At 43.2% G+C, this 11,515-nt stretch overlaps 1 protein-coding gene across 2 annotated transcripts in view; it reads right to left on the bottom strand.

Moving 5' to 3' along the window:
* Positions 1-6,838: 6,838 nt before the first annotated feature.
* The window catches only part of cratb (carnitine O-acetyltransferase b), a 9,801-nt gene continuing 5,124 nt past the window's right edge, over positions 6,839-11,515 (bottom strand). For both annotated transcript variants that reach the window (XM_060886910.1, XM_060886911.1), the window contains 9 exons: positions 11,412-11,502; positions 10,852-10,939; positions 10,681-10,781; positions 10,481-10,600; positions 9,411-9,533; positions 9,020-9,155; positions 8,853-8,915; positions 8,438-8,575; positions 6,839-7,844 (listed from right to left, as the gene is read on the bottom strand). In XM_060886910.1, the coding sequence (XP_060742893.1) occupies positions 7,641-7,844; positions 8,438-8,575; positions 8,853-8,915; positions 9,020-9,155; positions 9,411-9,533; positions 10,481-10,600; positions 10,681-10,781; positions 10,852-10,939; positions 11,412-11,502 (1,064 nt within the window). In that variant the 3' untranslated portion in view covers positions 6,839-7,640. The remainder of the gene's footprint in view (positions 7,845-8,437; positions 8,576-8,852; positions 8,916-9,019; positions 9,156-9,410; positions 9,534-10,480; positions 10,601-10,680; positions 10,782-10,851; positions 10,940-11,411; positions 11,503-11,515) is intronic.

The raw sequence follows: 11,515 nt of genomic DNA, 5'->3' as shown, positions 1-11,515 counted from the left end.
CAGAGACAGAGGGAGGGCGAGAGATTTTTTTTTTTTTTTTTTTTTAACTCACCTTTATTAAATAAGCAATAAATTACAATACAATGTTAAAAAACTAGCAGCACTTTTTCTTAAAAAATGTTTAGTGTAAAAGGGTGTTAAAAATTCTCTCATCATCATCATCATCAATAAAACAGACAACATTTGAATAGCACCATTTCAACATAAAAGCACTCAAATCATTCATTGCTTTAAAAAAATTCAAATCTATTTTGACTCTAGCTTTCACTAGAGCCCTGAAAACAGAAATGGGACTGATCAATACTTTTTTCTCTATTTTGTTTTTTCGACTGATGTAAATGGCCATCTTTGCTTCTCCGACAATAAAATTAATCAGTTCCCATTTCTGTTTTTCTCTCTTTTTTTGTACCCAGCACCAAAAATAAAACCTACCTGGGACCATGTTTCACTAAAAGAGATAAAAAGTGTTTTCAGCAGCTCAAACAGAGGGTTAAGTCTTTTGCATTGTATAAAACAGTGAAAAACAGTTTCTGTTTTCTGTGCAAAAAGGACAAGTCTTTAAAACATCTGGATTTATCTTAGAGATTAAAACATTGACCCCCACATGCCATTAAAAACAATTAAAACCATGAAGCTTTGGTAACAGTTCCAGTTCAGGGAAAGGGTCACCTTTATCCGGTGTTTCAGTCCCTTCGTGATATTCCTTCAATAAAAGCAGTTCCTCTTTTGATAACCTGTTAATCCATTTGCTGATGTTGCTTTCAGAGTGTCGCAGTGATCGTATCCCAAGTTCTTTGGCCACTGTTCTCGTGTCCTTGAAGTCTGGTCCTGCAGCGTCCACCAGTCTCCTCAAGGTCGTGAAATTCTGGCACAGCAGAGTTTGTATGAGGCTTGCAGAAGTGTCTCTTATGTCTAGTCGTCCTCCTCCCACTAAAGGCTCTTCTAGGAGCCAATACAGTGAGACCGCCGGGCCTTGGGATCCACGTTCAAACAGAGTCCATGCTTTAAATACACTTTTATAAAAATTAGACATGTTAGAAACATTTAAAACACTGGGGTCCATTAAAAATAAAGTGCGATCACAACTAAAACCATTGACTTTTCTCAGAATAAAACTCATAAAATCTCTCCATATCAGGGAATCAGACCCGATCAGGTATTTTTGTATTGTTTGAAACCGAAAAGCTGCGATTCTACTTCGAATATCTACCAGGCCCTGCCCTCCTTCGTCCTTAGGGAGGAAGAGAACACACTGAGGGACCCACTGAGGGGCTCCAGGCAGGCCAGGCGATGCCACAGTGTTGAGGCCACTAAATTGTTGGCCACCAGCACCCTCCCCCTTAAAGACATATTTGGTTTAAGCCATTCCCATTTTTTTAGTTTGCCTTCTATTTTTTCTAATGCTCCTTCCCAGTTTTTTTTTTCATCATTTAAAAAGATCCCTAAGTGTCTAAAATCTTTTGTCCACTTCAGTCCACTTGTTAGTTTTGGTAAGCCAAGGTTCCAATTCCCTACCGCAATGGCTTCACTCTTTTGCCAGTTGATTCTTGATGAAGAAACTTGACTAAAATCAGCAACGACGTTTTCTAAGACCTTGATATCATTTTGGTTTTGTATTAAAACCACAACGTCATCAGCATACGCAGATAAAACGTGGAGCATTAAAACCAGGAAGAATAAAACCATTTAAAGACACTTGCAATCTGTGTAAAAACGGTTCGATTGAAAGAGTGTATAACATACCTGACAATGAGCAGCCTTGTCTGATTCCCCGATTTACATTAAAAGGAGCGCTTAACCCTCCGTTGATCTTGAGTACACTTTCAACATCTTGGTACATCACCTTTATCATCGCTATAAGACTGGGGTTGAGACCAAAAGCCTCCAGAGTTTTCCAGAGGTATTGGTGCTCAACCCTGTCAAAAGCTTTTTCTTGATCCAGTGAAATCAGACCAAGGTCATTTGCCAATGAGCTGGAGACGTCCAAAATGTCCCGAATCAGAGAAACGTTATCAATGATGGATCTATTGGGTACACAGTATGTCTGGTCAACATGTATTATGGAGTCCATAACATCCCTGAGACGGTTAGCCAGCGCTTTGGGCATTATCTTGTAGTCCGTGCAGAGCAGTGACACTGGACGCCAGTTCTTGATGTCTTGTAGATCACCTTTTTTTGGGCAGAAGTGTGAGTACGGCCCTCCGGCTGCTCAGGGGTAGACACCCTTCCTCACAGCTTTCGGTGAGAACCTCCAGCAGATCTTCCCCCAGTTCTTGCCAGAAGAACTTGTAGAATTCCACTGGTAGGCCGTCTATTCCAGGTACCTTTCCTCCCGCCATTGAGTTCAGGGTGGCCTGCATCTCCTCCAGAACCAGCGGGCCATCCAGTGCAGCATTGTCCTCATGAGACACCTTCGGGAGCCCTCTGTGAAAAAGCTCTAACAGCTCTTGGTTGTCACTGTGCTTGCTCTCATACAGGTCCCTGTAGAAGCTTGTGGCGTACCGTCTAATGTCATTACAGTGTGTTATGTGTTGACCGTCCGTTGTGAGTAGTGTGTGCATGAATCTGCTCTGTCCGTTCTTTTTCTCCAGTCCGAAGAAGTACCGTGAGGGGGCATCGATGTCGTTGGCTCCCTTGAAGCGTGAACGGACGAGAGCTCCTTCTGCTTTTGTGCCCAATAGATCCGCCATTAAAGCTTTTTTTGCTTTGAGGATCTCAAAATGTCCTCTGTTTCCCGTGGACTCAGTTATAGCCTGGAGTTCCATTATATCTATCTCCAGCTCTCTTAATGACTTGGTGATGTCCCTTGTGACATTGGCAGTGTACTCCTGACAGAGCTGCTGGATTAAAACCTTCCCATGGTCCCACCACTGTTTACAGGAGGAGAAACCTCTCTTTTCTTTTCTAAAAGAGGTCCAGAAAAATCTAAAAGACTCAATAAAATTAGCATCATTCAGCAAAGAAACATTAAAATGCCAGTATGCACTTCTATGTTTAAAATTAGCAATAAAAACTCTACATCTGACTAAAAAATGGTCTGAGAAACTAACAGGTATTATTTCGCTAGTTTTAAAAACATTGAAATTATGTTTAAAACAATAAAATCTGTCTAATCTAGCTAATGAAATAAAATTGTCTCTGCAGTGCACCCATGTGTATTGTTTCTCATTCCCATGTTGCCTTCTCCGCACGTCTACTAGATCATGAGATGTAATCAGACGTGTTAGTGCATACTGTGATGCTGCGTGGGGTTCCGTGTGGTTTCTGTCCACTGTGTTGTTTTGAGTACAGATAAAATCTCCTCCTAAAAACAGATAATCTTTAAAATCACAGCTGGATAAAAGCTCACATAATTTATTTAAAAATAACACTCGTTCCGGGCCATTAGTTGGGGCATACATGTTAATAAGAACAAGATTAAAAAGTTCATATTTAACCTTAGCCAACATTAATCTACCAGCAATAACCTCCTGTGTGGTGTAGGATTCTGGTGCAAAATGTTTGGCAAAGAGAATGCCCACTACAGCGCTTACTGAACTTAGTGAACTTCTCCTTCACCTTCCCATTCCATCAACCATCTGGACTCATTTTCTTTATCACTATGTGTTTCCTGTATAAACATCACATCTACATGCTTTAGTCTCATTATCTCATACAGTTCTGTTCTTTTTCTAGCATCCCTTCCTCCCCGTATATTTAAAGAAGCAATGTTAAAATCAGACATAAGAAAAAGTATAACATAGAAAAAGAAGCATTACGTCACAGAGTAGTAAGTCATGCACTTTCATCCTCATCGCACAGCAAATCTTGTCTTGTCCTCGTCACGAGCTTTTTTAAACGATAAATTTCTTGGTGCATGAAGCTTTTATTTTTGTCCCTTATGATGTCTGCGGCTGAATCTACAAAGCTTTGTCTGTCGGGGAAGTGCTGGTCTATTTTAACTCCCTTCATGTTCTTCGATTTTTGGAGAAACCTTTTTATCTCCTTAGCTGTGTATACACCTGCCTGTTCCTTATCATGTTTGGCCTCGGCACTGTCTGTGTCAGTGTTGGTGTCTTGCTCACTGCCCGACTGCATCACTGCTTCTTGACTGTTTACAATTTCTTTTTCTTGTTCTGTCTCCACAAGCCCTTTCTTCCTAGTCTGAGGGCCACTACTGCTTGCTTTAGACTTTCTTTTGGATCTGACCACAGTGAAACCTGCATCAGCTGTGATCAGATCTGTGCTGTCTGTAGCTACAGACTCCTCGCTACTCCGATGTCCAACTGTCCCTGTGTTCTGTCCTGGATCGTCATTATTAACTTTTGGATTTTCCTTTCCCGTCTCCATCTGTTCTGCTCCTGGCACAGTTGTTTTCTCTTTTCCTTCTTGACCCACTGTGCTACTGCTTTGCTGTTTTATTTCCTCCTGCTTTTCTGTCTGTACACTACTTTTCTCACTGTCATGCTTGTCTTTCCCATCCTGTGTTCCTGTCTCCTGACCACCATTAACCTCTTTCTCAGGACAGTTCCTGAACATATGTCCCTCCTCACCACCCAAAACACTAACACTCCGGAAGATGCAAAAATGACAAATTCCTCTCCATTTTCCTTGACTTTAAACACAATATTCAGATCCTCATCCCTATTGTTTAAGATCATGTACACAAATCTCCTGTAGGACAAGATGTGCTTCATCTCAGGATCTTTGTAGCCTGTTGTAATTGGTTTTATCTCAGACACTGGTTTCCCAAATCTAGCCAGATGTTCTAGCAGTACCTTATTGTCAATGTAGGGGGGGACATTGGACAAAATAACCCTTTTCGAGGGGCTGCTGAGGGGGAAAACCTTGATTATTCATTCATTCATTCATTTTCTACCGCTTATCCGAACTACCTCGGGTCACGGGGAGCCTGTGCCTATCTCAGGCGTCATCGGGCATCAAGGCAGGATACACCCTGGACGGAGTGCCAACCCATCGCAGGGCACACACACACACTCATTCACTCACGCAATCACACACTAGGGACAATTTTCCAGAGATGCCAATCAACCTACCATGCATGTCTTTGGGGGAGGAAACCGGAGTACCCGGAGGAAACCCCCGAGGCACGGGGAGAACATGCAAACTCCACACACACAAGGTGGAGGCGGGAATCGAACCCCGACCCTGGAGGTGTGAGGCGAACGTGCTAACCACTAAGCCACCGTGCCCCCTAAAACCTTGATTAGTGTGTCCTTAATCACAACTCCTTTAGCGACCACAAACTCAACTTTGTGGATCTCATCCACGAATATCACCACAGCCTTATTCATGCGGCCAGCAGAGACAAAGCTCCTCCCGCCGATTAGCTTAGCCACCGCTGCGGTGCCTCCTCTACGGTGCACGCGACAGTCGGTAGCAATTTAAACCCATGCTTCCGGGTCAGGCTTGTTAAAGCCATGACGCCGAAAAGCAAGGAAAAAGTGAACGCTACAACGTCTCACACGCACGCACGCACGCACACACACTACTCTATGCTCACTCAAATCACACAACATACAACATAAAGAAAAAAGCAATAGAGTATATCACGCATGCGCAGAGAGAGAGAGAGAGAGAGAGAGAGCTCGTGTAGACGGTGTGTAAAGTAGTCAGTCTGCTATTTCTATCAGTAGAACTCACATTACTGAGGCTCAACTACACAGAAGTCAACAAATGTGTAATATACTAATTTCACCCAAATCTCTGAGGTGTCCTCTCACAGTGAACAAATGTCGTTGAATCAAAAACAGTGGAATATCGATGTGGATGAATGACAGACCTTCTTATGCTGAACTTCAAGAGCTTTTTTTTTTTAATCCGTAGTTTACTATCGAAAAAAAATACAGGATATTCACATCTGATCATTATAAAATTTATAATGTGTACTCACAGTGAGTTTATCATTCCTAAACCTCGAAACAGTCTTCAGTACATACATAGTACACAGTACAGTCATACAGGCAACCTTACATACTGAATATGAAGCAGATGTTGTTTATGTTCTGTTTGTGTTTTTTTGTGATATGTTTGTATGCTGCAACAAAATTCATTCACTCACTCATTTCTTATCCGAACTACCTCGGGTCACGGGGAGCCTGTGCCTATCCCAGGCGTCATCGGGCATCAAGGCAGGATACACCCTGTACGGAGTGCCAACCTATCACAGGGCACACACACACACACTCATTCACACACTACGGACAATTTTCCAGAGATGCCAATCAACCTACCATGCATGTCTTTGGACCGGGGGAGGAAACCGGAGTACCCGGAGGAAACCCCCGAGGCACGGGGAGAACTTGCAAACTCCACACACAAGGTGGAGGTGGGAATCGAACCCCCAACCCTGGAGGTGTGAGGCAAACGTGCTAACCACTAAGCCACCGCGCCCCCCTGCAACAAAATTGCCTTCGGGAAATGAAATATAGTTGAACTTGAACAAACAACTCTGGTTAAGACATGAATAACGATATGGGACACTATAGCCAAAAAAGTGCTTGGACCCCTTGTGATCGCTCCATTTAGTGGTATTTTCTGGCACATAATCATTTTAACTGTTTTTAAAACACGTGACAATCTACAATTTTGTAGCATTCATGGTTTTATTTCTATCTTTTTTTTATGACCAGATTATAATTAAAGAAAAAAAAAACTATTTCTCTTTTTTAAGGATTATTGCTGAAACCTTTTTCTGATCAAATCTAAACTAGTGTTTGGACACGTTACAATCATTGTTTGCAGTAATAAATTCCTTGTATTTTTATCGAAGGAATTTGTTAGCAAACTTTTTTCATCTTTTGATTTAAATACTAGATAAAAAAAATACACAACAAAATACAGAAAATACACAAATTTTTATTTAGTTATTTTTTCTCCCAAAACTGAGTAAACAAAACCCTTATATATCAAGTACAAGTGTTTGCAGTACAAATCCACACACAAGCCGAGACTTTCAGACGAAAGCAGATATCTTATGCATATTGTTTACTGTATAGTGGAATCGGACATGCATATCTCAGACATAAAGAGATCCCATAATGCACTGCAAATGCCGTGATACTGTCCGACGTGCGATCTGAGCAGTAAACAGTGGAGTGAGTTGTGTTTCCTGCGTCATTTTAATTAAAACTGTTCGGGACGTTCAGATCCGTCCCGAAGTCGGCGTTTATGTTGAGCAGGAAACTTGATGAAATGAGTCACAAATAAGCTTTTAAAATGTTTTACGATGTCAAAAAAAGCTGCATTTGGAGTACGCTTTGTTTTTAAAGCTCCAGTTAGGAACTTTAACTTAAATTCATGATATGAAATATTTATATCAAAATGGATTACTAACATGCAAATGAGGCATGTTGACTATCTTAAAGAAATAAAACACATCAGAAATATCACTCACCAAGCCTTGTTTAGTGTCTGAAGCGTGCTTCGTTAGTTACACGTTAACCTCAAAAGATCCCATTCATCTTAATACGATGTAGACAGAAGCACTTTTGTATAGTTTATCATCATCATCATGAATATGCTAATGTATTCAAACTGTAGGCCACGCCCCCTACCTGATCCTGAAGCTGACACCAAACAACATCTTTCTTACTAAATACCAGCTTGCCTTTCTGGTTGGTGTTATACGGTGTGGAGCTTTACGCTGTGGGCTGTAGTAACTCGTGCAGGTCGTGGAGGGCGCTCTCGATCGTCACGGCTAGTTTCTCGGCGTTGGTCTCCTCGCAGCAGTTGAAGGCGGTGATGGAGAAGTGAACGTGATCCGGCTGAGGATTGTAACACACGGCGTAACCGTCCGGAACCAGAGGCCCGAAACACATCACGCTGTCTGTGTTAGCGGGAACCTGCAAGTAAAAACAGAGTTAAGTACAAGAACAACTCAGCTACGTGTCAGAGAGACGACACAAGTAATGAAGGAAGGAAACACACCTCTGTCTCAGCACTGGGGCGTGTGTAAAGACTAAAAAGGGATTACAGGGTTCAGAGATTCTTCAGAACTACTTGAAAAGAATCCTGATTGTTAAGATTCATTAGCAGTAAAGTCTGATGATTGGCACCTTAAACTCCTCGTCTTTGAAAGCAGTGATATTTTTGATTGAAAAGATAAAAATGAAACTGTTTCAGTCGGGAATGATTTCTGGGAAGCTCTGGGTAAGAGTGTCTGTTCTATAAAGTGTGTGTGTGTGTGTGTGTGGCTGTGTTTGTGTGTGAGTGTGTGTGAGTGAATGTGAGAGAGAGAGAGAGAGAGAGAGAGAGAGAGAGAGAGAGAGAGAGAGAGAGAGAGAGAGAGAGAGAGAGAGAGAGAGAGAGAAAGAGAGACAGACAGAAAGAGAGAGAGACAGAGAGAGAGAGAGAAAGAGACAGAGAAAGAGAGACAGAGACAGAGAGACATAGAGAGAGCCAGACAGAAAGAGAGAGAGAGAGAGAGAGAGAGAACCTGTCCAGTGCGGAGTTTCCAGTGCGTGGCGAGCCCATAAGCCGTGTCCATGAACATTCTGGGCACGCTCAGTCCCTCCTCAATGGCCTGCAGCTTCAGACCCAGCAGGTGGCGATCGATAGCCTGGCCTTTCAGAGCCTGACACACACACACACATATACACACATACACATATACACACACATACACACACATGCACACACATGCACGCACATGCACGCACATGCACGCACATGCACGCACATGCACGCACACAAACATATACATACACGCACACACACACACACACACGTGTTGACATTACACAACATCCTCTTTGTAAAACAACTTGCATTAGCTTTAAATATGAAATGAAATATATTTAGCTATTAAATATTGCTGTGTAGCTGAATGAAATGTGGGCGGAGTCAGTCACCTGATCTGTCAGCTGACTGTAAGCTTCCACAGCTTCACGCAACAGCTCCACCTTCACCTCCCTCTGAAACACACACACACACACACACACACACACACACACACAGAGAAAGTTAATTCTACGTTCATCTTCCCTCTCCTCTTCTCCCATTGGTTGACGTGACTCACAATGTGGGAGCGGTCATCAAAAGCCTGAACGAATCTCAGCGTCTGATTGGTTGGGGAGCGGATGTAGTCGGTGCGTCCTCCTCGGAACATTCGGAGTGTTGCGATGTCACAGGCAGCACACACCTCCCCGTGCACTCTGAGCACGCACGCACACACACACACACACACACACACACACACAAATGATCAACCTGCTGAGATTTCTCTTGACTTCTGCTGTCTGTATGTGTGTTTAGTCAGATTGTGTGTGTTTGTTCTTGTCTGTGACACAGATGAAGATTTGATACAGAAGCAGATGTTTTAAATCTCTAAGGTCTGTAAGATTTGTTCAGTGAATAATATCTTAATATCTAATAAGTCTTTGTTGTGTGTGGTTTTTTTTTTTGCTCACCTGTAGTACGCGAGCTGGATGGCCATCTGGATGAAGGAGTTGGGGCTTAAACCCAACTTTTTGGGAAACTCCTTCCCAAAGTGCTGGAAGTTAAAGCAGCTGATGTCCAGATCATTAATGAGGCTGGAGGGAGAGAGGGAGAGAGAGAGAGAGAGAGTGAGAGTGAGTGAGAGAGAGTGAGTGAGAGAGAGGGAGGGAGAGAGTGAAGGGGAGAGAGTGAAGGGGAGAGAGAGAGAGAGAAAGAGAGAGAGTGAGTGAGAGAGAGAGTGAGTGAGTGAAGGAAAGAGAGAGTGTGAAAGAGAGTGAGTGAGAGAGAGAGAGAGGGAGAGACAGAGAGAGAGAGGGAGGGCGAGAGAGAGGGGGAGAGAGCGAGTGAGTGAGAGAGAGAGGGAGAGAGAGACAGAGAGAGAGAGGGAGGGAGAGAGAGAGAGGGGGAGAGAGCGAGTGAGTGAGAGAGAGGGAGAGAGAGACAGAGAGAGAGAGGGAGGGAGAGAGAGAGAGGGAGAGAGAAGGAAAGAGAGAGTGTGAAAGAGACAGAGAGAGAGAGAGAGACAGAGAGAGAGAGAGAGTGAGGGAGGGGGAGAGAGAGTGAAGGAGAGAGAGAGTGTGTGTGAGAGAGACACAGACAGACAGAGAGGGAGAGAGAAAGAGAGAGAGAGAGAGAGAGGGAGAGAGACAGAGAGAGAGAGGGAGGGAGAGAGAGAGTGAGTGAGAGAGAACGCGAGAGAGTGAGTGAGAGAGAGAGAAAGTGAGAGAGAGATTTTATTTTATGATATATTGTTTAAAGAAACACTGACTGTAATCTAAATAAACTTTAAACTGAAATAAAATCCTGGCCCATGATTGTGATGGACACACAAAAACATTTATGGTCCTGTACAGAACAGAGGAAATGCTGTACTGTGTATATTAGATGTTGTGAGAATGTGACACTAACAGTGAGCTTTTGTGTTGTAATGATTGTGACCCCTCACCACTAAACCAACAGCTCGATAACCACAGGTTCTGTTTGTGATCCACATCCCGCGGTGTTCAGTGTAAATGTTAGGCGAGGACACACTGATACTCACATGTTGAGGTTCTGCTTGGCCATCTCCAGGTCCCACTTGACGGCACGGTCAATGTAGAAGTAAAGCTTCTTTGGCATGGGCAGAGGAACGAGAGGAGTTCGGACTGTATCAGGCTTCTTACTGAAATTATAAGGATTGTCTAAGATTAAGCTTTCTTTCTATTGACAGGTGTGTGTGTGTGTGTGTGTGTGTGTGTGTACCAGCACTGAAGGACATGATCCAGTAGGGTGGCTATTGGAAGTCCCTCAGCTGTGGCCTGTTCATACAGGAGACCCCATGATCCGTCCTCACTGACCACAAACTACACAGAGGGAAGAAAAGATTATGGCAAAAAACTCTTGAGTGTCATTAATCTCTGTAGCTCCACCCACCTGTAACGTTTTATCGAACCAACGATTCCCACTGTTGGAGTAGGTCCCGCCTCCGTGAAGGATCTGAGCTGCCATTCTGCTCGAGTATCTAATCATCCATCAGACAAAGAAATTCAGTCAAATCCCACAGTGAAACATTTAAAAATAAATAAAGAGAGTGAAGCAAATGATTCAGTGATTCAATCAAATGATTCGATTCAGTGGCTTAATTGAATCAAATTGTTTTTAATGGATGATAACCGAGGAAAATACATTAGCAATCACAAAGAGAAGTAGACGGAGAGATAGAGAGAGAGAGAGATCACAAAAGAGAGAGAGAGAGCACAAGAGAGAGAGAGAGCAAAGGAGAGCGAGCGAGAGAGAGAGCAAAAGAGAGAGAGCGAGAGAGAGAGGGAGAGCAAGAGAAAGAGAGCGAAAGAGCATGAGAGACAGAGAGTGCAAGAGAGAGAGCGCAAAAGAGAGATCAAGAAGGAGAGCGAGCGAGAGAAAGAGAGAGTGAGTGAGAGGAAGAGAGAAAGAGAGTGAGAGAGAAGTTAAAGAGATGAAGAAACATTACATACTTCTCATCACAGATGGTCATGACGGGCGAGTCGAGACACAGTGTGAACAGACTTTTCTCTATCAGCCTCACAGACTCCTTATTGATCTTATCTATGAGACAGGA

Source organism: Tachysurus vachellii, chromosome 14, assembly GCF_030014155.1.
Source record: "Tachysurus vachellii isolate PV-2020 chromosome 14, HZAU_Pvac_v1, whole genome shotgun sequence".
In the NCBI taxonomy this organism is placed as follows: Eukaryota; Metazoa; Chordata; class Actinopteri; order Siluriformes; family Bagridae; genus Tachysurus; species Tachysurus vachellii.
Note: the sequence above shows the minus strand (reverse complement) of the source record. Positions and strands in the feature narration are given on the sequence as shown.